Source organism: Micromys minutus (genome assembly GCF_963924665.1).
Source record: "Micromys minutus genome assembly, chromosome: 9".
Lineage (NCBI taxonomy): Eukaryota > Metazoa > Chordata > Mammalia > Rodentia > Muridae > Micromys > Micromys minutus.
The window spans coordinates 56,302,901-56,330,897 of NC_137978.1; the positions used below are offsets into that span (position 1 = coordinate 56,302,901).

Below are 27,997 nucleotides of genomic sequence, written 5' to 3' on the forward strand. Positions count from 1 at the left end.
AGCCACCACACCAGCCCCACTCTTGCCAAGAGTCAACCTTTACTTATGAGCACAGGCTTGGAGAAGTATCACAACAGAATCCCAGCAGGACAGTGGGAATAGTTGACGGGCCCCTGACTAAGGCAGTTTCCACGGAGGGGAACGAGTGGGAAGTGGGTTCTGGATGGAGGCACGGCTCCCCAGGCCTGCAGACTCCTGCCTTTTATCACCTCCTGTTCTTGAGCTGAGCTCTGGGCCCCTAGGAAAGTGTCAAGGGCCAGGTAAAATGGCTTCTCCTCTTAGTGCAGAGAGATGAAGTCCAAGGGAAGACTCTGAGACCAGAAAGGGTAAAAGACCCAAGATGACACCTGGTTTCCATCCTATTTCACTCCTTGGCCTCGGATTCTCTACTTTAGCAGAGATTTGGTAAAAGCTGTGGCCCATTTCCCCCCACCCTGGGTTTGAAACAACTTCCTGTGACCATGGATACTTTTCTCTCTATTAAGTCTCTCTATTATCCTTATTAGGGATAAAAGATAGAATCTTAGCCAGGTGTGGTGGCACACACCTTTAGTCCCACCCCTGGGGGGGGGGGGTGATAGATGCGAAGCTAGCCTAGTCTACAGAAGCAAGTTCCAGGAGAGCCAGGAGTATACAAAGAAACCCTGTCTCAAAAAAAATAAACCAATAAACCAATAAACAAATTAACAAAAAAATAGATAGATGGATAGATAGATAGATAGATAGATAGATAGATAGATAGATAGATAGATAGATAGATAGATGGAAGTGTCAAAGGTTGGACTCATGCTTGTACACAATCATGTTTTATTTGAAAAGATATCTACACTGTATTGAGTACCAACACAGGTGACCAAGACACTACAGCTGTTCCAGCAACATGGAGTCCCCATGAAAAGATGTGGCATGTCATGAATACCAGACGTATCTTCTCTTAACATCAAACCTTTCCGTTCATCACATAAAAGCAGTTAAGATTATACAAGCTTATCTCTGCCTTCCCTGTCTTCCCTGAGAAGAAGGCAGGCATTAGGAACTGGCTGGTCTTATTTTCTACACTAAAGCAGGCACGGGAGTCACGTCCACTTAAGTACCGAGTTCCGTTCTGGCATCTTGTGACAGCCAACAGCTTTCTCAGCATCTGGGATGAGATCTCCATTGTCTAGAAAGAAGTGGCCGACCTGAAGGCTTGAGTCTTAGGGAGATGAGGATGTGGCTCCTCGACTTGGGCTTTCCATCGCCATGGGGAGTGGAGTAGACAGACCACTGGGTCATCGAGTCAACTGAGGCTTAGAGATGGTTTGGAGATTTGTAAAATGCAAAGGATCTCCCGGGAATGGAAGGCACACTGGATGCTTCTGAAATGGTCTGATGAAGCTCCTTAAGGGGCTAATTATCATGCCCGATTTTAAGTTTATACTTTCAACGAAATGACTCAGACACATTTGAGAAGAGACCCTACTAGGCTGGAATGTATATGTATCAACTTCAGCTGCAGGTTGGCAGCTGCAAAAAGACCGGTGCCTCTGTGATTCCAGACTCCTTTGCCTCTTAACAGTACTAGGGACTGGCCAGGAAGAACCCATGGTTACAGTTTCTAAAGCTGGTATTATGTCTCGGTTTTGCTTCATTTTCTACGCAGGTTGTCTTTTGAATCATCGATCATAACATTTATATTATAAAATTTGTTTTCCAAAGGCAGATGCTTCCAGGAGGCCACGGCTTGTTCCGTATCTTTCCTTTGGTACTGCCGGCACGTGGAGGGGTCACCATGGCTGTGAGTGGGGTGGGTGGACATTCCATGGGTCATCTTCCTCCACAGGAAGAGGATGGGGAACAGGGCAAGTTGGAAGTTCTCTTATTTTCAGATGGGTCGGGAGAACAACCTGTTTTGTTTAGCTCGTTAGGGCCTGTGAAAATAAAGAAAATTATTACTGCTTTTACTGTGGTTGGGACCAGTCACCCCCTTTCCCACTGTCAGCTAATTGTCCTTTTCTCTAGTTTCAGTCCTGGAACGGTGTGCCCTTTTCCCACATATATTCCCCTCCCCGCACCTTACATAGCCAGGGTCAGGACCCCAGACATTTCCAAACATGATGCATAGGCAAGTGCATGACAGCGCACCTCCCGGTCATAGATGACACATCCTCTCCCCTCTCGGCCCATGGCAGTTCTCTGGTTTTCCTCTGGTCCTGAGTTAGAACATTCTAAATTCTAAAGGAAGCCTAACCAAGAGTTAGACTCTTTCTGCTTAAAGTCAACTTCAGGAGGATACAATGACCGAAGTGGTGGAAGGACTACTGTGGGGGAGGGATCTAAATACAAAACATGCCCTGCTCCCCCCCTACCCCCGCTGTTGATGTTGGGGGAGGAAGGGACGGGAGGGGGGGACAAGGAGATTAAGAAACAAGTTAAAACGTGAAATTTTACTTTCAAATTTGAGCAGTTGGAAAATTAAGATGAGAGATCGGATCTGCTCAGACCTCAAAGGAAGTTAGTTTTGAGTTTTCAGAAACTTCTAAAGGCAGGGCTGACATCCGTCCCAGGAAGAAGGCAGAGGCTGAGCCTGTGGAAGCCAGAGGTTTCTGCACGTGCAAAGGTTTGAGCAGTGGCAGGCTTGCCCACAGTCACACGTCACATGGGGATAAGAGGTTACTTACGAGAACCTCCCGGAAATCTTCCTCATCACCACTATGATGATCCCTCCAACGATGCCGATGGCAAACAAGACGCCAACTATGATTCCAACCAGGGTCACTACTGCCAAGCCATCTGAATAGACCAGAAAAGAAGCATAAATCCCAGGAATAAACAGATGTGCAAGGCCACATGTCATAAGTAAGTAACAGAACTGCCCTGCTGTTCTCTGCAGGGGCCCCTGCTAGTCTCCCAAGTCCAGAGGGTCAAGCACGAAAGCCATTTCTTTTTCCTGATATGGGAGAGCAAACCCAGGCCCTGAGCGTGCTTGTCGAGCCCAATACCACCAAGCCAAGGCCTGTTCTAATTCTATCTTGTGAATCAAGAGGATCTGAGTCCCTAGATTTATCACACATAACACACTGGCTTCATTGTTGACGGGCATGCTTCTTTATGGCGTCAATGACAAACACCTCTTGAAAACCCGGAAGAGAAGGAACATACTTCAGTGTAGTAGAGCATGTTTAATAAATACATTAAAAAAGTATGAAAACTTACAACCAACATTATAAAGTGGGAAAACCTCAAATTATTTCATGCCAGCTTATTCAATGTAACAGAGTACTGTGATATGCTATTCTCAACAGCTGTTGTAAATACGCTTAAGTGTGGTGTGGGGGGTAGGGGGAAGTATGTATGTGTATGTATGCATGCACAAATACACATTAATGTAGAACTGGGCTCCCATACTGAACTATATACCCCTAGCCTGGTTTCTTTTCAAATATACAGACTTTCCTTTTTTCTCTTAATAATTAGAAAGATGAAGGTGCTGGGCCTGACAGAGCTGTCAGCCTGGGAAAACTTAATGAGACTGTCTCAAAGTAAAAAGAAATGGGCTGGGGAGGTTGCTTAGCGGCAGAGCATTGACTTAGCGTGCGTAAGGTCCTGGGTTCAAGTCCCACTACTTCAAAAAGCTGGGGAGGGAGGGAAAGAGAAAGAAAGAGAGGGAAGATGTTCCATTCTCTTTATTGTTTGACTGAGATCCAAGAATGGGATTTTTTTTCCCTCTGCCTCCAAGAATAGAATTCTTTTTTTTTTTTTTTTAAGCTCTTGAGTTAATTTTTTTTAGACTTTATTTTAAAAAACAAAGATAAAAGAAAAAAATTTTAAACATTTTTGCATAAATGTATACAAATACAATTGTGTCAGTGCTTGGCTTTTTTTTTTTTTTTTTTTTTTTTAAGGTTTGATACTCTGCATTAAGGTCTTACTAGTTACAATGAGCAAAAAGTACATGTAAAACAATTCTTAAAAAAAAAAGAAAAAGAAAAAAATTCAAAGGAACTTTCTTTTTATCTCTTAAAGAAACATCAAAATCCCATTTACCTTTTTTATCTGTTGTCTGTGTCTCACCGTCTTCGTTACCTGGAAAGAGAAAAACGAGATGACAGAGAATTGATGGGATTTAATGACTATAATCTAACCGTTGGCAGATAAATCTACCTGAAGTGGAATGTAGCAAAACACGAGCAATGAGGGTAATTTCCACAGCAAACCCGAGGGAGGGTTTAGAAGCCAGCCCTGGTAGATTGCTGTCTTTGCGACTATGACCGTCAATTTGCGAGGGTCTCTTCCCATCTACAGGCTCTCTCTACTTTTGCATCCGTTGGATTTTTGTCTTCTTCTCAGAGTCAAGGACACTGAGCCCCAGAGCTGAGAGATAAATGGTTGGGAAACTTTTCCGAATTAAGATAGCAAAAGAATCTAGGTGTGGCCGCTTCGCCTTTTTTATCAAGATCCTGGAAAAACGTGAAAAGCCGTAAGGGTCATCTGAGCATTTTCCCAGCAGACTTCTAATTTGGGAAGAGGTAACCTGGGCTGCCTCCTGCTATCTGTACTCCATTCTTCTCCGACAGTCAGACCTATACATCATGGGGCAGCGGCTGAGTGAGAACTGGTTTCTTGTGACTTCCACTTATGTTCTTGAGGGTTTCCTCTTACATCCGAGTTGGGTGACAATACACACCTTCTTCGATTCTTCGCTTCCCAGTGCCAAGATTACAGCTGTGTAACCCCTTCAAGCTCAACTATTTTTTTTTTTAAGATTTAGTGTTGGTTGTAAGACTTACTTGTAACAGCTGAGCCACCTCTCCAGCCCAGACTTATTTATTTATAGTGTGTTGTGAGTGTGTGTGTGTGTGTGTGTGTGTGTGTGTGTGTGAGAGAGAGAGAGAGAGAGAGAGAGAGAGAGAGAGAGAGAGAGAGAGAGAGAGAATTATATGTACTATGTGCCTGCAGTGGCCAGAAGAGAGTATTGGATCTCCTGAAACTGGAGTTACAGATGGTTGTTGTTAGCTGCTATGTGGTTTCTAGGAGCTGAACCCTGGCCCCCTGCAAAGAACAGCAAGGGTTCTTATCCGCCCCCCCCCAACCTTCCCTCCAACACCTAAGAGGATATCAGGGATGCTCAGTAAAAGGGGCAAGGCTGCTTTTTTTCCTGCTAGTTGGATGCTGAATCACGGTAGAAAGGAGAAGTCCTCTACGATTTCGAAATGTGCTGTGACACTCCTCGTTCTTTCCGGCTTGGTTCTGCCTGGCATTGAGTGTTAGTGTTTTCTTGACAGCTTGCGGCAAGCTTTTCATTCATTTCAAAGCAGTTTACAGGATATAAGTCAGCGGTAGACAGAGCAATTGCCTAGCCGTGAGGAAGGGCCTGGATTAGATCCAGAGCACTCCAAAATACCCAACCAACCAACCAACCAGACAGACAGACAGAACCCCTATCCCATTTGATAAAATTGGAGCAAAATGTATAGGGCAAGAAAACTATGACATTAATTATGTTTTTTTGTGTTTCCTCACTGTGTCACGCTGGCTTATCTAGAGCTCACTCTGTAGACCAAGCTGCCTCCTCTGCCCCGATTGCGGAGATTAAAGGTGTCCACTACCATGCCTGGCCAACCAAAATCCTCAGTGGGATTGTACTTAACCATGTACATCACCTCCATCCACTGACGGAACTGTGTGTGTGTTTGTGTATGTGGCAGGGCTCGAACCCAGGACCTTGGTCATGCTAGGCAAGCATCTGTCTGAGCCGCATTCTCAACCCCTTCCCACGATGTAAAAATTAAACATGCTACACAACAACTCTTCATTTACCCCTCCTAAGCTTCTATTCCAATGTCTATTGGTTTCAGCACTTCTAGGTGTTTCAAGCAAGGAGATTCATGGCCACACTGTCCTTTGTGTCCGACTGAACTGCCTCACAGGTACTGTAGTGTGTGCCGGCATTTCTAGCTCTTTAAAAGCTAAGTAATATTCCACCACGGGTAGACATTACATTTTTCACCTGCTTATTATGAACAAACACTGTTGCTTCCAGGTGTTAAATATTGTGGACAGTGATATGTACAAATGTAGAAGATTTTGTATTATTCTTGAAACAGTATCTCATGTAGTCCCATGTGGCTACTTTGTAAGATAAAGTCTTACCATGTAGCCCAGGCTAGCCTCCTATTAATAATCTTTGTGCCACAGAATATGAGCATTATGGTATTGTACTACCAAATCTGGATCTAAAATAATTTTTAAGGCCTTAGAAATGCTGTAGAGGGGCTGGAGTAATGGACTAATGATTGGATGTACTGACCGCTCTTCCAGGGGACCTGGGTCCAATTCCCAGCACCTTCATGGCAGTTTGCAGCTGTCTATAACTCTGGTTCCAGAGAGTCCAACACCCTCACATACATGTAGGCAAACACCAATGCACATCAAATAAAAATAAATAAATCATAAAAAAAAAGAAGTGTTGAGCTCTTAAGGCCAGACTGGCAACTGGACCTGAAGTACGCATTAAATAACATACAACATTCGGTCAGGCACAGTAGCTTATGTAATCCCAGCACTTAGAAAGTAGAGGTAGGATGATCAGGGTTCAAGGACAGCCTCAGCTACATCAGTTCAAGTTGTAGGCACCAGCCTGGATGATATGCACCATCCAAAGTCCTGCTGAGTCTGACTTATAATAGCCATAATATAAAGTGGGAAACTTTAGTGTAGAATTGTGTCAACACAAGGTTTGTCAAAACATTTTTTGACTTACTTATTCATTTATTGTATGTAGGCATTGTGCTTTGGTGCACTGAAGGAGACAATTTTCAGGCCTTCAACAAGTTTCTTTCCTTCTACCATGTATGTTCCAGAGACTGAACTCAGGTTGTCAAGGTTGGCAGCAAGCTACCTGCTGACCTACTGAGCCATGTGGCCTGGCTTACACAAAATGTCTTTCCTTTTCAAATATTTATTTTACTTCCGCTATGTGTATATGTTTGTGTCTGGCACCCTCAGAAGACGGAGGCATCGTGAGATGCTGGGAACCGAACTCTGAAAGTATTCATGTGCTTGGCCAGTAGCCATCTCTCCAGCGCCAACACAAGGTTCTTAAGAGAGGGGCAGCAATACAACACGCAGAGCCAGCGACTGGCCCCTGTAGGGAGTTAGCACCAGTTATCATCAAGGTTAAGAGATATTTCCAGGGCTGGAGAGATGGCTCAGCAGTTAAAAGCACTGACTGCTCTTCCAGAGGTCCTGAGTTCAATTCCCAGCAAAACCACATGGTGGCTCACAACCATCTCTTCTGGTGTGTCCGAAAACAGCTACGGTGTACTTATATATGATAAATAAATAAATCTAAATAAATAAAAAAATTAAATTAAATTACAAAAGAGAGATGGTTCCAGAAATCCAATAAACTAAATCTAATTTGACAGAGCTACACTGGACTCTGGACCCACCACACAAAGCCTGGTATGGGATTTTCTTAGTCCCTCAGCCCCTTGGGATACCTTTGCTCACGGGGTTCATGGGTTATGTAAAAGTGGACCCACCTCTACCGGGATGACTTGTCTTCTTGTCTGCGGAGTGGCTAGTCACCACGTTGACAGTGGTTGTACTCTCGTGATCTTTGTGATCATGGTCGGAGGTTCCTGAGGTTGGCAGCTCCTCAATGGGAGCCTTTGTCTCACTCTCTGTGTGTGTTAGTACCTGTTAGAAGTGAGGCAGGGAACAGAGAAGGTAAATCCTGAAGGTTTAGAATGTACAGTGTCTGCCTTCCCCCAGGAAAGGTTCTAATATAGCATACATTTAAAATGGGGGGAGGATGCTGGAGAGATGGCTCAGTGGTTAAGAGCACTGACTGCTCTTCCAGAGGTCCTGAGTTCAAATCCCAGAAACCACATGGTGGCTCACAACCATCTGTAATGGGATCTGATGCCCTCTTCTGGTGTGTCTGAAGACAATAGTGTACTCATATACATAAAATAAATAATTCTTAAAAAAAAAAAAAAAAAAAAAAAAAAAAAAAAAAAAGAACCAAAAACAAACAAACAAAAAAACCCCATAAATTCCAGGTGCAAACAAAACCAAACCAAACCAGAGTGGAGATAAGGAGCACTAACATTAATAAAATGTTAAGATAATCCCTAAATCAAGAAGGCATGGAGACTTCTTGTTCCTTAATTCTTTAAAAAAACACTGGCTCACAGCGGCTGACAAGTTCAGCTGCCACTCACCCAGGCCCAGATCCAGGGCTCTGAGTTTTCGTACCCCCAAATCTGTATCATCTGCAAATGGTTAGAATGCATGAAAGGGCCAGTCCTGCGGATCCAAAGCTGCAGGATCTCCATGATCCCGGGCAATTAACAAAATAATCAGGAGGAGACCCAGAAGCCAGAGACATTGAACCAGGAATCATTGCTATGAACACCAGCAAGTGAAGATGTGGGGACAGAGGGACATACTGTGGGACACACTGTGACACACTGCAGCTTCCACAGTGAGATGTTTTCTATGCTGTGTTTTGTTCACTTTGGTAGAAAGATGTGTCACTGTCACCGACAACTACTTCATACCATGCCCTTTAAATGCCTTCTCAATGCCACAGGCAACTTTATGAAGTGGATTCATTGGCTCGGGGCTTGCCAATTAAGCTAAGCTAGCTGGCCAGCAAACCCCAGGGACCCGGATGCCTCCCCAAAATTAGGACAACCACCAATTATTATAACATCTGGCTTTCATATGGGTTCTGGGGATCGAACTTAGGTCCTCGTGCTTGTGAGTCATGTGTGTTACTGAGCAAACGATTTGGGTGAAGAGAGACACAGGGAGAGGTTGAGCAGGAACTGGCTTGGGGCTTTCATACTCTTTTCGGATGAACATAGCTCCCCTCCCCAGAGACCTACCAAAGTCCCTGAATCTAGTCCTTTTTCGTGCATCTGTTTTATTTGGCAGGATCTCACTATGTAACCCTGGTTGTCCTGGAACTTACTGTGTAGACCAGGCGACAGGAATTATTTTTCCCATTTAGAGTTATGGCCACCCATCATAGGGTACGTATTCACAGACATCTGCCTCCTGGATTCTGGGATTACAGGTGGAATTGCATGCGCCTCAGCTCAAATTTGTAAACACTAAGCCGGTTTCTTACTACTTTGAGAAGATGTGGTCTATTTTTTTTAATTAATTAATTTTATTTATATGATTACACTGTCGCCTTCAGACACAGAAGAGGGCATTGGATCCCATTACAGATGGTTGTGAGCCACCATGTGCTTGCTGGGAATTGAACTCAGGACGTCTGGAAGAACAGTCAGTGCTCTTAACTGCTGAGCTGTCTGTCTCTCCAGCTCAAGAGAAGATGCGGCCTATTGCTCTCAAATAGTCTGAGCCAACATCCAACATATTAGCTCTCTTGTCCCTGGATGAGACCTGTGTCACTGTTATGACACATTTCTTTGTATGGAGCTGTTTTCTTACATAAACATACATCATACCCTGTCATGTAACAGCCTGGTTTTGGGGCCAACTCCCTATTTCCCTAGACACTCACCAGAGGTGCCTTGCCAGTAGACTTAGTCAGCCCTCCAGTAGTGGCCGTGGTTGCTATTCTGTCTTCTAGACCTGGGGTCACCATGCCATCTCCTGTACCTGGGGTCACAATATCATCCTCTAGTGCACTTATGACTCCTGAAAAAGAAAGGCCAGTCAGAGAGGAGGTATGAAAATAATTGGCTACCCACAGTCACGATCTGTTCCTTCCTGTAAGATGAGGTCCTTTCTGTCCCATCTCTTTACCGGAGCCAACGGCACTGTCCTTGTAGTGCTCCTGACACACACCAGGGCCCGGCTGTTCCCACTTAGAAGCAGGGGAAAATGGAAACACATGGCGAAGGTACCAGCCAGATGCTCTAGCCATGGACACGTGTGCCCCTCCCTTTTCAGTACAGACAGTGTTGTGCTAGCTAGCGCGCTCAGGTGGACTGAGTATTGTACAGACCAGAAAAACTATGTAGAATCATGTGAACAGTTCTTCTAAATGGAGCCAGGGTCTATGCTCCATCCAAACCTATAAAGTCCAACAAAATAATCGTCTGCTTGCTTTTTGAATGCTTGGCTCATGTGGACTGGTACTATCAGGACGTGCGTTGGGAGGAAGTGTGTCACTGAGGGTTTTGTGGGCTTTGTGGTTCCCGATGCTCAAGCCGTGCTGTCTGTGAATTGAGATGTAGAACCTCCAACACCACATCTGTCCGTACGCCGCCATGTTGCCTGACAACGGGCTACACCCTAAGCCAGCCTCAACTAAGTTCTGTCCTTTCTCTAGGAGTTGTCATGGTCATAGTGTCTCTTCACAGCAATCAAACCCTACGTGAGACGTCAGTTCTCCACTTCCATCTTGTTTGATGACGGAGTCTCTCGTTTTATTTTTAAAGATTTATTTATTTATTATATATAAGTACACTGTAGCTGTCTTCAGACACACCAGAAGAGGGCATCAGATCTCATTACAGATGGTTGTGAGCCACCATGTGGTTGCTGGGATTTGAACTCAGGACCTCTGGAAGGGCAGTCAGTGCTCTTAACCGCTGAGCCATCTCTCCAGCCCCAGAGTCTCTTATTGTTTGCCACTGTGTAAGCCAAGCTAGCTGGCTGGTGAACTGTGGATTCTCCCTATTCCATGCCCCTCCTCTCAACGGAAGCACTAGAGCCACAGGATGGTCACTACTGACTGCATCTGCGTTCTGTGGGTTCTGGGCTTTGAACTCAGGTCCTCATGCTTGGATGTCATAAGAGTTAGTGACTGTCAACCTAACACAAACTAGAGCCACCTAAGAAAAAGGAATCCCAGTGGCAAACTGCCACGGCTTGCATCTGTCTCCCCAGAGCCCACGCGCTAGAAGAAATCGAATCTCCACATTCATTGAGTTAACAGTATTAGAAGCTGGGGCCTTGGAAAGGTAATGAGAATTGAATGAGGTCATCAGGATGAGGTCACCGGGAGGTGACTGATGGATTAGTAAGAGGAAGGTAGTTTGAACTGACACATGCACTCTTACTGGGACATCACCTTTTCATCAAAGCTATGCCTTTACAAAGGCAGAAAGGACACCACGCTCTTGAACTCCCCCACCCCCCCACCAGGAGCCACAAGGAAAATAAAGATCTAATTTAAATGACATGATTTAGGGTATTTTGTTACAGTGATGGAAAAATGGACAGACTCAAACAGTGAGGAGTTGGCAGGTGTCCTCTGTCGCCTTTGACTAACCGAATACCAGGGCATCTGCTTTTACTTAACTCACGTAATCCTTTTCACGAGTTACAAATCTGACTCACTGGCTGTGGGCTTCCTCCCGAGACTTGGAGCGGCAATGGAAACGCCAGGCCTAAAGGCCACTGCGAAAGAAACACAGGGCATCGGAGGAATGGAGCGGAGGGGCGCTTGGGGAGCGCCCTGCGTAATTAAAGAGCCGATGTTTTCTGGTGGGCGCTGCTCTGATGAGCAATGCTCCCCTCGATGAGTGATTTTCCCTCTGTTACAGACAGCCCAGCCAGGACCATGGCTAATAAACATTTGATCATAACTCCAAGAGCTCGTGCCAACAGGGCGGGAGGCTTCTGGAGGGATGCTGCTCTGTTGGAGCCTTCTAGATGCAGCTGACTGTTCCAGTTGCCAAAGAATGGCTTCAGAGGAGCTATCGAGCAAGGGCATCTTAAAAACCAACTTAGGAAAAGCCTTCAAATCTTCAAAACTCAGTGCATACAAGTGGTAGCTCTCCTCTTGTGGTCCTTTGCTACTGTGGGCTGAGGGCAGGGATTGATTATGACTGTGGAGAAGGCAGATGTTTAATGTCTATTTTCCAGACAAATTATCCCTACTTAAAAGCCAAGCATCCCCAGTAGACATGTCTTCAGTGGCATAGCCACTGGTAGGGTATCCACACTCCCGGGAACTCACCCTCACCCATGCTCACCCTCTCCTGTAGGCAGTCCTACTGAAACTCCCTGGGCCACACACAGGCACACTCAGGTATGCGTATACACACACACATACACACACACACACACACACACACACACACACACACACACAGACACACACAGAAGATATGACATGAGGAAGGGAGTCGTTTGTTAGTTTGGAAGAGAATGAAGATTAAAAGGACCTGAAAGGTGAATATGGTTAGAACACACACTATATATATATGTATGTATAAATGTCATAAGGAAACCCAGTATTATGGTCGTTTAATACATGCTAATAGACGGGCTGGAGAGATGGCTCAGAGGTTAAAAGCACCGACTGCTCTTCCAGAGGTCCTGAGTTCAATTCCCAGCAACCACATGGTGGCTCACAGCCATCTGTAATTGGATCTGATGCCTTCTTCTGGTGTGTCTGAAGACATCAACCTTGTACTCATACACCAAATAAATAAGTCTTAAAAAAAGAATTTTAAAAATGCATGCTAATAGAAAACACTAAAAAACAAAACAAAACAAACAAACAAAACTCCTTCATTTCCCTGGATTGAATTTAGTTTTAAACGTCAGTTGTTAAAAGGTTTCCTGGAACCACTGTCAAAGCCCTGTGTCTCTAACTTAAAACAAGCCCTGCTTTAAAAACAAAAGTTCTGAATGAAGCTGGCTTCAGTTTCTTCATAGAAAGCTCAGTTCACTGAAAGAGTAACTCGATAAAAATTCCTCCTTGTTCTTTCTTCCCCTTGGCCCTCGGAGCCAAGAACCAAAGTCGCCCTGAATAGACAAAGGATGTTTTATGAATGACCATGTGTGTCTTTTGTCTCTCCGGCCCAGCATTCTTTTTGGCTCCATGGGAAAGTTATCTTTACAAGATTCTCAATTATTTTGGCGGAAGGCTTTCCCTTGGTGGAGAGCGTCGACTAGGCCAGCTGCCGAGTTTCCAGCCAGCAGTTGACATCCCCTTTCTCTTTTCTTTTGCTCTCCAAATTGTGGATTGATGTCTTTACACTCATGTGTCCTGTCAGGAGGTACACACCAGAACACAGGCGCTCAGGGTTGCACTTCGGACTTGCATACAAATGCTTCATGAGTACTGAGCGAGGAATCCGGGACTCTCAGTCTGGCTTGCCAGGAAAGTTCTGGAAACATCTGTATCCCTTCCCAGTCACCCGAGTATACTTCCTGACACACTCAGCTGCAGCTGGCATGGGCGTGACACTCAACGGAACTTCTCCACATGACAGAAATCTATCCATTGGCATTTTTATTGCTGTTCTTTCAAAGGGTAGGGGGCTGGAGAGATAGATCAAAGGTTAAGAGCACTGAGAACCCCAGCACCTTGATGGACACTCAAAAGTGCCTGTTATTTCTGTCCTGGGGGTACTCTGGTGCCCTCTACTGGCCTCTGTGGGCACTGAACCTAACACGTGTATATAACACACAAAGACAGACATACACATAAAATAAATCATTTTTTAAAAACTGAGTATGTCTGGGCGGTGGTATATCTTTAACCCCAGTATGGGGGTGGCGGAGGCAGGTAAATCTCTAAGTTTGAGGTCAGCCTGATCTACAGAGCAAGCTCTGGGATGGCCAGGGCTACACAGAGAAGCCCTATCTTGACAAACAAAACAGACAACAGTAATAAAGCTGAGTGTGATGATATGGCGTACTTGCCAGCCAGTCTGACAGAACTGGACACGCACGCACTCACTGAATATGCTTTTTTTTTAGATGCCACAGTCTGTTTTTCTACAAGTGGGTATTTGCGTCTGTTTTGCAAAAGGCAAACCCACTCACTGGTCAGTAATCAAATGTCTTATTTTCTCTCTCTCTGACACCACACTTACAAAGCTTTCCTCGGGTTATGTGAATATTCACGTCTATTTCCCTAAGACTCTGTTTGTATACTTAATAGTTTGATTCATCTGTGTTTTTTTTTTTTTTTTTTCAGATTTATTTTAGATATTTGAGTAACTGTCACTGTCTTTAAAACACCAGACAAGGGCACCAGATGCCCATTACAGATGGTCCTGAGCCACCATGTGGTTGTTGGGAATTGAACTCAGGACCTCTGGAAGAGCAGTCAGTGCCCTTAACCGCTGAGCCATCCCTCCAGCCCTCATCTGTGTTTCCTGGAAGTGGTCCATAAAACAGGAATATGTGCGCACTCCTCACATAATAAGATTCAGTCCACACCAACCTTTGTCCTGTCAGATCACAACGGAGCTCAGATGTGGCACTGTAGTTGTCTGCATCTGCCGGAGGTTGGTTAGAGGGGAGATGTGATTTGACCTAAAAGCATGTGCGTCTTAGGACGGCAGCCCTTGGCTGTTCAAGTGAAGCCAGCAGTCAGCATACATACAGGAGCCATGGGACTAGAAGCGTAGTTCATATCTGTAGATGGCTTGTCTGACATGTCTGGGTTCACGCCCTAGCATCACCAATGACAGGCATGCATACAACAGCACAAAAAAATTTTTTTTCTGCTGGGTGTGGTGGCTGATGCCTGTAATCTTGTAAGACAAACAAGTCTTCCCCACGAAGTGTCCTGACACACAGCGGAGTGGATGTGCTGTTGAGTAGGAGGCATTCTTGTTATAGGCCAGGAAGAACGGGGGAGAGAGAGCGCGCAGATCTGTTAGTGCGTGCATTGTGAATGCTAACCTGAGTGTTCTCTACTTGGTTATTGCTAGTAATGATGATGATGACGGTGATGATGGTGATGATGGTAAGGGTGTTTATTCCTGGACTGACCAATACTACTGTGTCTGGGTGGTTGGGGCCCCAAAAAAGCTAGCAGAATCTGAAAACTCTTTCCAATCTCTCTAAAGATGGTGCTTGCCAGTTTGCAGTCCGAGAGCCCTTAACAAAGAAGGAAAGACTCCCAGGACTAAAGCACCCAAGATTCAGCATCTGGCACTCCATGTATTCTGCAACACAAACGCTGACATGTTGCTTTGAAGAAAGAATGTGCCAGGAAAGCACTGGGCGGGCAGGCGACAGGCAGGGGCCGGTGGCCCTCTGTGTGTGTGATGTAGAGAGACATGCGCACTGGTGAGGAGCTGGAGCTGAGCACGCGGCTACCTCAGCTGAGATGCCAACATCTCCCAGGAATGGCTCTTCCAACACAAAACCTGCTGAGCTCCTCTGGTTTCTAAGTCTAGTTCAACAGCTCCGATTCCTTTTGCAGCTCCCCATGGTGAGGGGTTCCTTACTCTGACAGCTTTCTTTTTATCATCTAAAAGAAACTTTTTCTGACAATTACGTTCTTATCTATTTGCTTGGGGTGGGGTAGCATTGTGCCATCAGTTTTTTGTTCCACAATTCGGGTCTCACGTCCCTCAGGATAGCGAATGAGCAGCAAGCACCCTCCGCCCATCCCCCAGCCCCTCCAGACAGGGTTTCTCTGTGCAGCTCTGACTGTTCCAGAATTTGCTCTGTAGACCAGATTAGCTGTCAAACTCCACCTTCATTCCCATCCCAAGTACTCCAGTAAGGCACGGGCTACCTCCACCATCCGGACCTACACTCCCGAAAGCCAACACACCTGCTTACTCCACTCCGATTGGTCAGCCTGAGACTTTAGAATCTGACCAGTCTTGAAATGGTAAAGATAAATTTTTTAAAAGAGTCAGGAGGGGGCCGGAGGGATAAGATGGCTCGGCGGGTAAGAGCACCGAGGTCCGGAGTTCGATTCCCAACAACCACAGGCTGGCTCACAACCATCAGATGCCCTCTTCTGCTGTTTCTGATGACAGCTATAGTGTGCTCATATACATATAAGGCTGGTTTGGCCTTCTTAGGCTGCCCCATACCTCAATGCAGACATGCCTTTCAAAACTAAATGGCTTTGAATGATTTTTGCTGAAAAAAGGAAAATAGGATGCTTGTAAAGGAAATCCTAGCAAGTTCTGGTTTTGCATTTTAAGAGAAACAGTAGGTAAAACAACAGCAGCAGCAACAACAACAACAACAACAACAACCACAACAACACCAAGAAGTAATATATTCCCAGTTACATTCAGGATAGAGAGATGATTTTGGAAAGATTTTTGAGAAACAAAAACATCTGTAAAAAAAAAAAAAAAAAAAAAAATGACTTGAAAAATTGGCCTGCCAAGTTGGGCATACCTATAATCCCATGCCTCAGAAGCTTGGGTTCAAACGTGAGTTCAAGGCAGTCCAGGCTACACAGGAAAGATTCTGTTTCTAGACAAACAAAAGAACCGTCGTCTCTGAAAAGCAGGCTTATTAAAAACAATCCTATTTACACAATTCAAAAGCTCTGTCATCCAAAGCAAACTGAATCCCAAATCGGTATCTTCAGAAAGCACTTGTCAGTGGCCTTGGAGGTACCTGCCTGTGGTCCCCAAATTTCGGAAGCAGCAGCAGGAGGACCCAGAGTTTGAATTTTGTCTGGGCTATGCAGGAAGAGCTTATCTTGGACAAATCAAACCAAAACAACTGCCCCCGAACGCCACAAAACAATAAAAATAAAGTTCCTTTTCCACTGGGATTCATTATGTTTAGTGAAATAAACCAGCTTTAGACAGATACAGAAGCAGAACCTAAGTTTAAATGTGTGTGTGTGGGGGGGGGGGACACAAAACTAGAAAGAGAATCATAGGGAGAAGGGGAGATCTTAGATGTGATGGAAAATAAAAACAGTAATGAAACACTGTTAATAAAAGCTGAAGAGAGCTGGAGAGATGGCTCAGTGGTTAGAGCACTGACTGTTCTTCCAGAGGTCCTGAGTTCAAATCCCAGCAACCAACTGGTGGCTTACAACCATCTGTAAGGGGATCTGATGCCCTCTTTTGGTGTGTCTGAAGACAGCTACAGTGTACTCATGTATGATAAATAAATTAATTTTTAAAAAAAGCTGAAGAAGAAGAAACTTGGGGGAGAAGGAGAAGCAGCTGGAGGGATGGGGGACAGTAGAGAGAAGCATGACAATAAAGCAGAATGTCACATACATTTGCAGATGCTATGGTGGCACCCATCACTTCCTATGCTAACCTGAGATTTGTGATTATGAAAAACAAGTCCCCTGGGTTAGTGAGATGGCTCAGCGGATACAGGAACTTTGTAGCCATGACTTCATCCTTGGCTCCCACTTAGTGAAGGTGAAAACCGGCTACGGAACCTTCCTGTGATTTCCACATGAACACCGTCACATGATTAAGTCCAGACCTGGGGGAGATGTCTCACTCAGTACAATGTGTGCCACATACCTCAGAACCCACATATAAAAGCAGTGTGGCTATGTGCCTGTGATCGCAGCACTGGTTCAGCCAATCAGTGAGCTCCAAGGTGGAGGGGCTGGAGAGATGGCTCAGTGGTTACGAGTTTGGTCAGGCAACTCACAGCTGCCAGAAACTCCAGTTTTAGGGGAATCAACTCTGATTTAAAAGAAAAGGGGGGGAGGGAAATAATCCAGGAAAGAGAACCAACATGCGTGTTTGGCTTCCACATGGGCACACGTCCACCTGAACACTTACACACACATCACACACACAGAATCCGGTTTTGAGAGCCAAGCCCTCTTTACCCATGTAAGGGCTTTTACATCTTACCTCCCCATAGTGTCTCGAACTGTCCCCACAAATCTCAAAATGCATATACCTCAGGCTGTAGACAGTGACAACCTGCGGACCCCCTGCTGACCCAGGAGAGCTTTGCTTCTTCCCTCGACTACCCGAAGGGGTTTCTAAACAAAGAGGGGAGCCTGGAGCTCTCCTCTGCTTACTACAGCTTCCGTGTCCCAATGGGGTGGGCTGGCCCTGCTTTTGGCCTTGCATTGAAGTTGTTCTTTGGAATACGACACAATAGCAGATGTTTATAGTGCTACACTGGTAAGAAAAGCCATTCTCCACAGGCAGTGTTCCTCAACACCTGGTAGTTGCTGGGTGTGACCAAGAATGTTTTTTTCAATGTCTCTTCAATCTTTTTACACATCTTAGCTAATTGGTTATCTGATCAAGAGACCAGTGCTGGAAAACCTCCTCTGCCTTGAGAGTCTGTACTTGTGTTATATTGGTGTGTGTGTGTGTGTGTGTGTGTATGTGTGAACAACTTCAGCATCATTCTACAGGATGCTATCTACCTTAGTCTTTGAGACAGGGTCTCTCATTGAATAAAAACTTGCCAGTTCCATTAAGCTGGTTAGCCTGGAGATCTGTCAGTTTCTCCCTCCTCACCCTGAATCATAAACTTGTACCACCATCCCTGACAGTTGTTAGTTTTTACACAAATCCTGAGGCTTGAACTGAGGTCCTTACCCTTGCACACCAAGCGCACTCTACCAATTGGGCTATCTCTCCATCTCCGGCCCTCTCTGCTTTTCTGAGACAAACTCTCACTGAGGATGTAGCACAGGCTCCTCTTGAATTCTTGATCCTGCTTGCCACAGACTTCCAAGCACTAGGGTTAGAGGTTTGTGTACCAATACACCCAGGCCAAATAACTCTCTACTAATGTAGACAACTCTTGGAAGGCTTGGTCCTACTACTCCAGGGCGCTCACAGAAATACCTTCACTTATGTTTCTCTGGGAGAGCGTGGGACCCCCTAACACAATACCAGCATCTGGAGCCACAGCAGGTTCTTGGGAGGCGTTTGCTGAATGACTGATAGGGTAGGTACATTGCTCCTTCGATCTGTCACTCTCCCACTGTACAGGGCAGCAGTGATGGAACAATTCACTTGGTGGCCCTGCCTGCCACTTACTGTCACAGGTTTCGTTAAAGCCGTAGACGAAGCCTGGTTGATGAGATGGGACACGACCCTCACGCTGCATGATGCTGCGTGTAGAATGTGCATTGAAGAGACGGGTGTCGGAACCGAGGTGAGCAAATCCTGCACGTAAAAGTTAGGAGCCCATTCCCTTGACCTGGAAAAGGGTTGTACATGATGCTCAGAGGTTTCTTTTGGCTTTCTGGCAGGCTGGCCCCTGTGGGTGTCACCTCCTAAAAGCTGGAAGCAGCTTTTCAAAGTTTTTGTAGCTGGACCAGGGCGATGAAGAAAGAGCTGGGGTGTGGCTCAGTGGTAGCATGCAGGGTTAGCTTTACAGGGGGGCCCTGGGATCAATCCCCACCCAGAGTCAAAGAAAAGACAGGGAGGGAGAAAGGAAGAGAAGAACAACAGACAGTTGTGGCAGGGGTGGTAATGACACACTCCTGTAATCTCAGCACCTGAAGGACTGATGCAGAAAGTTCTAGAGTATGACATATTCCTGGGCTCCAGGAAGATTCTGCTGGAGAGAAGAGGAAGGAGGAGGAGAGGGGAGGAAGAGGAGGAAGAAGAGGTGGGGGAGAGGGAGAAGGAGGAAGAGGAAGAGGATGGGGAAGAAAGAAAACAGAAAAGGGATCAGGCCAATGGCTGTTAAAAACTCCCATTTTCACTCTGACAGCTAGACTAAGTCTGGGCAGGAGGAAGGGGCAGAGATACTCCAGGCCACCCAAGCACCCCCTTCTTTTGCCCTCAGAAGGGTCCAAGAGGTGAGATGTTGACAATAGCTACCTCTGGCTGAATTTAAGTGAGAATAAATAAAAGCTACTGCCCCTCCCCCACCCAGCGAGTGCTTTCAACATGCACAGGGACCATCCCTGATTTCAGGAGGATGGTGAGGTGGAGAGTTAGGAGGTCATCAGCTCAGTGAGCAGGTGGCAATGCGGGTGAGAGGTCAGGATCGGTCAGAGTGCAAGGCCCACTCTTAACCATGATGTCTCTGGGTCACTCTTCCCTCAGTCCTTGAAGGCTCTCCCTCTTCTGTCTCTCTCCCTCCTCCCTCAACCCCTGCCCCTGTCCATCATTGGATGTTCAGACACATGTAGGTAAGTGTGTGAGCATGTATGTTCACACGTATGTGGAGGCCAAAGGTCAACCTCAGGCACACTTCCTAGAAACTGCCTACTTTGTTTTCTTTTTTTTAAAGATTTATTTATTCTATATAAGTACACTGTTGCTGTCCTCAGACACACCAAAGGAGGGCGTCAGATCTCATTACAGATGGTTGTGAGCCACCATGTGGTTGCTGGGATTTGAACTCAGGACCTCTGGAAGATCAGTCAGTGCTCTTAACCGCTGAGCCATATCCCCAGCCCTGAGCCTCTACCCTTTAAGGAAAAAGCTGGGTACACTGCCGACCATGAACAGCTTCCACAGGGGCTTGAAGCTAGGTGGTCAAGGTCCATCTCCCAACACCAACGTTGCCCACCCCAACCTTTCCCCACTGCCCAGGGAAAAGCCATTCCTCTACAGGGAAGCCAGGAGGAAGTGTCCCCATGAATTAGCCCAGGGCTTGGCCACCCTGGGCCATTCACTACTTCCTCCCTACTCGGGTTCTAGAACCTTCTTTTAAGCTGCCCAGTCACCCTCACAGCCTAAGGGCACGGAATGAGTAGGTGAATGACAGTTACACTTTTTAAGGCTCCAGGAAGTGAATCAATGCACTCACTGCTCACCCTAAACTTGTCAGCAGTGAGACAGAAACAGCTGAGCCCAACTTTCGTCATAATTACTCAACTCGGGGAGACCGCCTTTTTTTTTTTTTTTGCTCTTGACTAAGAGCAGACGGGTTTTCCTGTAAAAGGGGAAATGAATTCTCAAGTTTTGTGGGCAGGAATCATACCTCCTAAGAATTTTGTCTGGAACCCAGCAGGAGCTGGAGGCAATGCGCTTCTAGAGATGATTGCACAGCAGCGAGCTCATTGGATGTTTGAGGGGTGCTACCCTAACTACCACATCACAACGGGGTGGAAAGCACTAGCCTTCTGCCGGGAACGGAACAAGGGTCTGAGAGCTCATTACTCAGGGCCCTCAGCTGAAGGGCCTAGGGTTTCCAAAGACTGGAAGATGAGCCCCCGCAGATCTGACCTGCCCAGCAGACAGCCCAGCTGTGAGCACAGGGAAGCCTTTGGCTACGTGAAGAATGTGGCCGTCCTTGGCCTTGATCCTCAGCCTTCTTTTTTGGAAGCTTCATCTTGGGAGATTCTCATGTTGCTTCAGGATAATCTTGGTTTTGTTTTCATAGTGGTGGGGAGGCAAAGCCAGGGCCTTGCGTGTGCTAGGCAACTGTCTGTGACTGAACTTCGTCTCAGCCCTTGGTAGATGGACATTTTTAAAGCCGCTATTGGCTGGCAGGGTCTCCTCCGAACTCCCCTTGCTGTCTGTCTTTCTTCTTTCTCCCTTTGTCCTTCCGGGTGGGAAACTCAAGCCTCAGACCCTCTCAGCACACTGGCCTCTACATGCTCCTGAGACGTATCTTGAAGGATAACTTCCATCACCTCATAGTCTAACATGGAGATGCAAGCGTATGCCATGCTCAGCAACTCATTTCTCGCCTCTCACCGACCCCATCTGATTTCCACAGATAATGAACGTGGGGGTGGGGGTGGGGTGTCCTTGTCTGACTGGACGTAAAGTCAAGTAAAAGACACAATAACTATGGACATGTCTGTTTATAGAGAGGCATAGCTCAGGATACAAGAGGTGCTGTGAATGAGGCTAGTCCAGACTGAATAAAAAGGGCAAAGAAGAAAGTTAACCAGCATCACCCCTCCCCCCCGCGTGCCTTTCTGCTTCCTGTGTGGCTGGATACCTCACATTCCTAGCCTTCGATGGACACTCTCAAACCAAGAGCCAGAATGAGCCCTTCCTCCCCTAAGTTGCTCTCAATCAGGTATCTGGACATAGTGGTAAAAACCTGCCTTCTTTTAAAGTAGATTCATTCTCATTTCGAGCACATAACTGTTTGCCCTCAATCATGAAGGCTGTGTGTCCTGGACACGTGTCTGGTGCTGTTGGACATCAGAAGAGGACGTCAGATGCAGGACCATTAGTGCAGGAGTGAACTCTGTAAAAGCAGGAAGTACTCTCGGTTTCCCAGCCATCTCTCCCACCCCGCACTTCCTTTATCGCCTTTCTTACTGAAAGGTTTGGACCAGACCACCTCTGTGCTCTTCATCCCGACAGAGGGTGACTTAGTCTGACCAGATGCTTTACACGGCATCAGGCAGATGCCGACCACTGAGCCACACTCCAGTGGTCCTGATAAATAAAGGACGAGGTAGGAAGGCCTCATGTATTCTGATTGCAAAACTCAAATTAAAGCTGCAGAAATCGAAGCTGATTATCACTGGACAGGGCTGTTTATCCTGTGGGCCCAGCAGGAACATCTATCTCATAGGCTCACAAACTCAAGGCTAGCAAATGCAGCCCAGAGAGAACCCTATCTCAGGAAAATGATAAAATATGACAGACAGGCTTGGAGCAGAGCTTGCATGCGCCTGGCCTGTGTTTTAATTTCCAGCAGTGTAGAACCATTTTTACAAATGACCTGCAGATTTTGCATAAGGGCGAGCATGTAGACCAACAGAGTCCAGACATAAACCTCTATGCTCACGGGCAGCTGGTACCAACCAACAGCATGAGCAGACAAGGAGACAGACCAGATTTCATGCTCTCAGAGAGCCGTGCTCTGACCAACACGGTAAAATAAATGAACAGGACAACCCAATTCATAGAAGGGAAGAATGTCTTCTGCTATCCAATAATAGCCCAGCATTTAAATCTCAATCTCTCTCTCTCTCTCTCTCTCTCTCTCTCTCTCTCTCTCTCTCTCTCTCACACACACACACACACACACACACACACACACACAAACACACACACACACGTTGTTGTTGTTTTGAAACTAGGCCTTAATATGTTGTCCAGGCTGACTTGGAACTCACTACCTAGACTAGACCAGGCTGGCTTTGAACTCACAGAGATATGCTTGCCAAGTGCTAGGATTAAAAGCACCATTCGTCCGGTATCTAAAATTGCTGAAGTATGATTTTAACCAACAAGTAAAAAACATCCCATAAAAAAAAATTACTTCTCTTATTGTGAAATTCATAGGAATACTTCAAAACTTTCTCTTAGCATTCACAATTTTTTAAAGATTTATTTTGGGTTGGAGAGATGGCTCAGTGGTTAAGAGCACTGACCATTCTTCCAGAGGTCCTGAGTTCAAATCCCAGCAACCAACTGGTGGCTTACAACCATCTGTAATGTGAACTGATGCCCTCTTCTGTTGTGTCTGAAGACAGCTAGTGTGCTCATGTAAATAAAATAAACCTTTAAAAAAATCTTAAAAGAAAGTAAAACCAATTCTGACAAGCTAGCTCATTTTCCTCTGCCCCCAGCCCCCCACAAAAAGGGACAGACTCTTCCACCTTATGTACATATTTGCTCCCTGTGACAGGCCCACCTTCCCGATTAAAAAGGGTTCCAGAGATGTTTGGTGTCCTGAAGAACAAAAGCACTGGATGGAATGTGTGTTTCCAGATCAAGGGATTAAAGATCTCTAATTCTCTGGGACCCACCCAAACTGAGGTCAGAATCCCCAAGGCTGCCAAGATAGGCCTTCCCTGTAGGAGCTCAAAGCAGGATAAAGTCACGCTCCCAGGCCTGAACACACAGCAAGAACTCAATACATATTTGTCAAATAAGCGAATTCCTTGGGCGGGGCAGCTTTCGTGTCAACAGACGCTGTTACTTGTGTCTCCTTTTCTAGACACCCCAGGCAAACATTGTCCTTTCTCCCTCGGGTGGGCACTCCTCTGCTGACTGCTTTGCTCTTTTATTCTTCCTCATGGACTCCGGGAAATACCCTGCTTACTTGCAGCATTACTCTTTACGAATTCCGCCCCATCCTTCGTCCCTGGCTTCCTTGGCATTCCCCTGCACCCTGCCAACATGACAGGGGCTCTCAGAACAGGCAGTGTGGCACCACTGGATGATCTGCCCATACCTCTTGGGGCATGTCTGCAATTCTGGGTGCTCTGAATAGAAGTCACAAGCTCCTCTTCGTCTGGAAAGGCAACTGTCCGTTCGAGGTTTTTGTTTTAACCGCCTCCACTTTGCCTTGCCTCAACCATGATTGTCTCCTGTTTCTCCACCTGAGTGATCAGCTGCCCAAGGTCGAAAGCCTCCCTCCGAACTTAGCCTGACTCATCACCAAATAAGGACTCTTCTCCCAGGCAAAGACGCTGGATCAGACACAAATGCAGACATACTCCTCTCTCTCCCTCTGTGTGTGTGTGTGTGTGTGTGTGTGTTCAAATGATAACCTCAGGTATTGTTTCCCCGGGCACTCTAAATTTTGAGACAAGGTAGCTCAATGGGGGTGAAGGGGCTTGCTGACTGGTCGGAGAGCCTCAGGAATATGACTGTCTCTGCATTCCTGACACTGGGATTACAAAAACCCTTGCTGCAGTAGGCAAGGCATTTTTACATGGGGTCTGGAAACCCAACGCAGGTTCCTATGCCGGCACAAATGTCTCTCCAATTCTGGTCCATTCTTTCTGTTGATGTTCAAGAGTTTCCCATCACCTGGCTGGCCATGAACTGTCTGGGTGATGGACAGCCGGGCGCTGTGGTTAGACACGTGGGAGGAAACAGCTCCCTCTATTTCCTGCCCTGGATGAACTTGGCAGAACGCCAGCTGTTTCCTAACCTGGCTCTATCCTACCTTAGATCTTGGATGAAGAGCCTAATCACTTTCTTTCCCCAGGACAACCCAGGGGCTGGAAAGATGGCTGCTGGTGAAACTGTTCTCCACACAAACAGGAGCATATGAGCTCCAGCTCCCCCAAACTCACACAAAGCAGGGCATAGTGGTGCACATCTGTTACCTCAACACTGGGGAGGCAGAGGCAACCACATCCCTAAGGGAAACTGCCCAGTAAATCAGTGAGCTCCAGTCAGTGAGACTGTCTCAAAAAATATGGTAGAGTATTTGAGAAAGATACACTTCACACGCACGCACACTTTTGAGCGCGAACAGACACACATACATATGCACTCACACACACACACACACTCACACACACACCCTTCAAGAGCTCGGTTGAGAAAGTACTTAAAAATCGCAGGCAAGGAGAGCTTTGTCTCTCCAGTGTTGTCTCTCCGAGTGCCTCACACGAATCCTACAAGCAACCTCTTTATCTCGACCTTCCCCAAATCACTGGACCCTCTTCTTCAAACGAAGACCACACAGGCTCCTTCCCTGAGAGATTTCAGGATATCAGAGCTTCCTTGGGAGATGGTTGGGCTGGGGATCCTCTGCAGGGTTCCTGGCCAAACTGGTATTTGAGTTTGCTTCCTCCTTAGCCCTCCCCCAAAATACTTCCACAAGCTGTAACCTGGAACGCCTGCTCTCAGAGGCCAGAAATATGACAAAAATTCAGATAAGCCAGTGCAATCCAGAGCACAGGTTCATTTTTGGTTGGCAAGGATGACGGGTTGGGTGCTTTCCGGGACCCGGCAACCCGCCGCACCCTCTGAGTGGTTTAGCGCCTGCGTGCAGGACAAATTATTAAGCAATCTATTTTAATACACCATGCCAAATCCATTCCAGTATGGGGAGTGTGTGATTTTATGTATTCATGTTTAAGGGGCAGCAAGTGAAACCTACCTTCAGTATCAAGTTCAGCCATTTATTTTTTTAAAGGTCAGTCATCGTAAAAAGCTTGACTTTGTTTCTGAATCACAGTCCCAGCAGCTTCCGAGATAACTGTGGATAGTTTACAGGAGTGGTGAGGATTAAGCGAGGTGAAGCCTGTGACATTCCTAGAATGTGGTGGGGGATGGGAAGGCAAGGAGGTGGTGCCCTGTCCTCTAGTCAGGGCCATTTTGTGTCAGGCCAAGACTTGAGTCTTTTTGATGTGCCAGCACAGAGTCAATGGTGGGCTGAGTTTTGTCCTGTTTGGTCACGGCCACACAGCCTTCAGCTGCTGCACACACATTTTTACATGTGTTTTCCTCTTCTGAACTCTGTTTCGGATCCTAAGTCCCAGCTTCCCCCACAGGACCTTTAACAGAACCAGCTTCATTCAAGGCCCCCTCGGCAACATAAGCCCTCAGCAGGCTTGCGAGGATTCCAGGGCCCCAGAAACTGGCAAGAACTTCAGGGAAATCACAGGATGATTCCTTTGCCACATGATTAATTCTGCTCGGACCGGTCCCGGAAGAGCACACATGGGTTAGCGGCAAGCAGCAGCTTGTAGAGTTGTATAAAAAGCAATTTCTAACGGGGGAGACCTGGGCTACCAGCTTTGGATGAAAGTTCAGAATAGAGTGAGGAGGGGGCCTGGCGACTCGGAAAGACAGCAGATGTGAGGACAACGGGCCTCGTTAGAATTCACTAACGCTTCGGAGATCACAAAGGGGGTTGGGTTAGAACACTAAGTCAGTATAGCACAAGGCTCTAACAGAAGAATTAGCACACCACAATCACTCCTGGTCTGGCTCCGCAGTAATAGCTTAACTCAATGGAGTGACTCTTCCATATTCATTAATTCTCAGACAAAAACACTACAGGCTCAATCTTGCTGCAGAGCAGTCGGCGTGCAGTTGGCCACATGGCTGTCCCTCTGGAAGCCCCTTTACCAAGCCCATTTCTCCAGCTGCAGTTTCTAGTCTAGCTGAGCAAAGACTTCTGAGCATTTTGGGAGCTGGCTGAAGACAGTTGCAGCTTACCCCTGCCTTGGAAGGATGTTAGCCAGCCTCTGGCTTTCCTGGGATGTGGTTTGGGCTGGGTGCCGCCCCTCACTTTGCACTGGCGAGTAAAAAGTCATGTTCTTAACACACACTGTCTCGCCACGACGGAAATGGAACCGAAATACAGAACTGTATATGTATATATATATCCTGGCACAAGAAGTTTCAAAGATAGTACCGCCAGGAATAGCCCCGGGCACCATAAAGAATAGCTTCATCTCTTTGAAGCAGACAATCCAGCCCAATGCACTCTATATAATTTTCCTAACAGTAGGTAGGTGTTGTCTGTGGAAAAGTATAGAAGCCTGGGCCAGGCCCACCCATCTCAACGGACCACTCCCCTTTACCAGTAAGGACAGTCCTCCATCTCTGAAGACCACTAGCCTTCAACTGTTACTGTCAGAGGATGTTCTAGCCCCGGGATCGAGGTTAGAGCTTAGATTCCACGAGGCAAAGAGATACAATTTAAAAACGCCAAGGCAAGAAATAAAATAATGGGAAACAGTCCCAGATCCCAGCCATACATCACACCAGAGGGAGGAACGTCAGACAGACGAGGAGAATCTGATGGTGGTCCCCATCAATCTGTTTCTTTCTAGTCAGGGTCTCAAAGGCCGGCCTAGTTCCAAACTCCTTATGCCCCAGGATAACCTTGAAACGCTGACATCACACAGCTGAGCACCACTGTACCGGTTTTTGTACCTTGCTGGGGATGGAACATCCGAGTGTCATGCGTGCAAAGCAAGGGCTCTGCCAACTGAGCTACATTCTCAAGCTCCGTTGGACTTTTATTAACACTGATCCAGCCATCGAGTCCTTGGCCAAGTTTAATACATGGTCCCAAACACACTTGTACTTCAATGCTCACAGAAACCCTCCAGGCTAGGAGGTACAATTCAGTGGCGTTCTAGCAGGCTGGACGCCCTGGGTTCCATCCACTCCCAGTGCAGGGGTGAGGGGACGAAGAAGGAAAGAAGCAGACACAAGGGTGCTAGAAAGACAGCAGCCTGCGGTTCAAGCTGCGGTTTACACCGCCCCTTCCAGCTACCATCCTAATTGGCGAAGCCTCTTCAGGTCTGTCCCCAGGTAGGGGTGTGACCTCGAGTTCCAACCTATGCCTTCCAGCCTGTTCCTCTTTTTCAGAGAGTACTGCTCTTGGGTCAGTCCAGTCGCCTTTGGCGTCACCCTCCCATCCCGTACCATTAGCCCCCCGGGGGGTAAAGGACATTTTGTACCCCTACCACCTGTCGATCCGGGCTCCCACCGCCACACCCCTTGAGCTGTACCTGGGGACTTAGCCCCGTCTAAGCTTCCCCACCGCTCTCCCCCGCATTCTCAGATTCCAGGCCCAAGCATCCCCCGCCTCCCTCCATCCCCACTAGCAAGTGCCCGTTGCCAATCACGCATGGCGCTTACCTCCCTGCACAGAGTCCCAGAAGCAAACGTTCCCCAAAACCCAGAACAACACTGGCGCGGTCCACATCTTGATC

At 46.7% G+C, this 27,997-nt stretch overlaps 1 protein-coding gene across 2 annotated transcripts; it reads right to left on the reverse strand.

Moving 5' to 3' along the window:
• Positions 1 to 892: 892 nt before the first annotated feature.
• PDPN (podoplanin) lies at positions 893 to 27,997 on the reverse strand (the record flags this gene model as incomplete). Of its 2 annotated transcripts, XM_080921689.1 has the most annotated exons (6): positions 27,924 to 27,997; positions 9,527 to 9,663; positions 7,527 to 7,683; positions 4,027 to 4,065; positions 2,661 to 2,772; positions 893 to 1,910 (listed from the first exon to the last, which is right to left on the reverse strand). In XM_080921689.1, exons 1-6 carry the CDS (start codon positions 27,988 to 27,990, stop codon positions 1,904 to 1,906), a joined length of 519 nt encoding a protein of 172 aa, XP_080777815.1. In that variant the 5' UTR covers positions 27,991 to 27,997. The 2 variants fall into 2 exon arrangements, with proteins under 2 accessions (XP_080777815.1, XP_080777816.1); XM_080921690.1 differs by lacking the exon at positions 893 to 1,910 and having other exon boundaries at positions 2,657 to 2,772.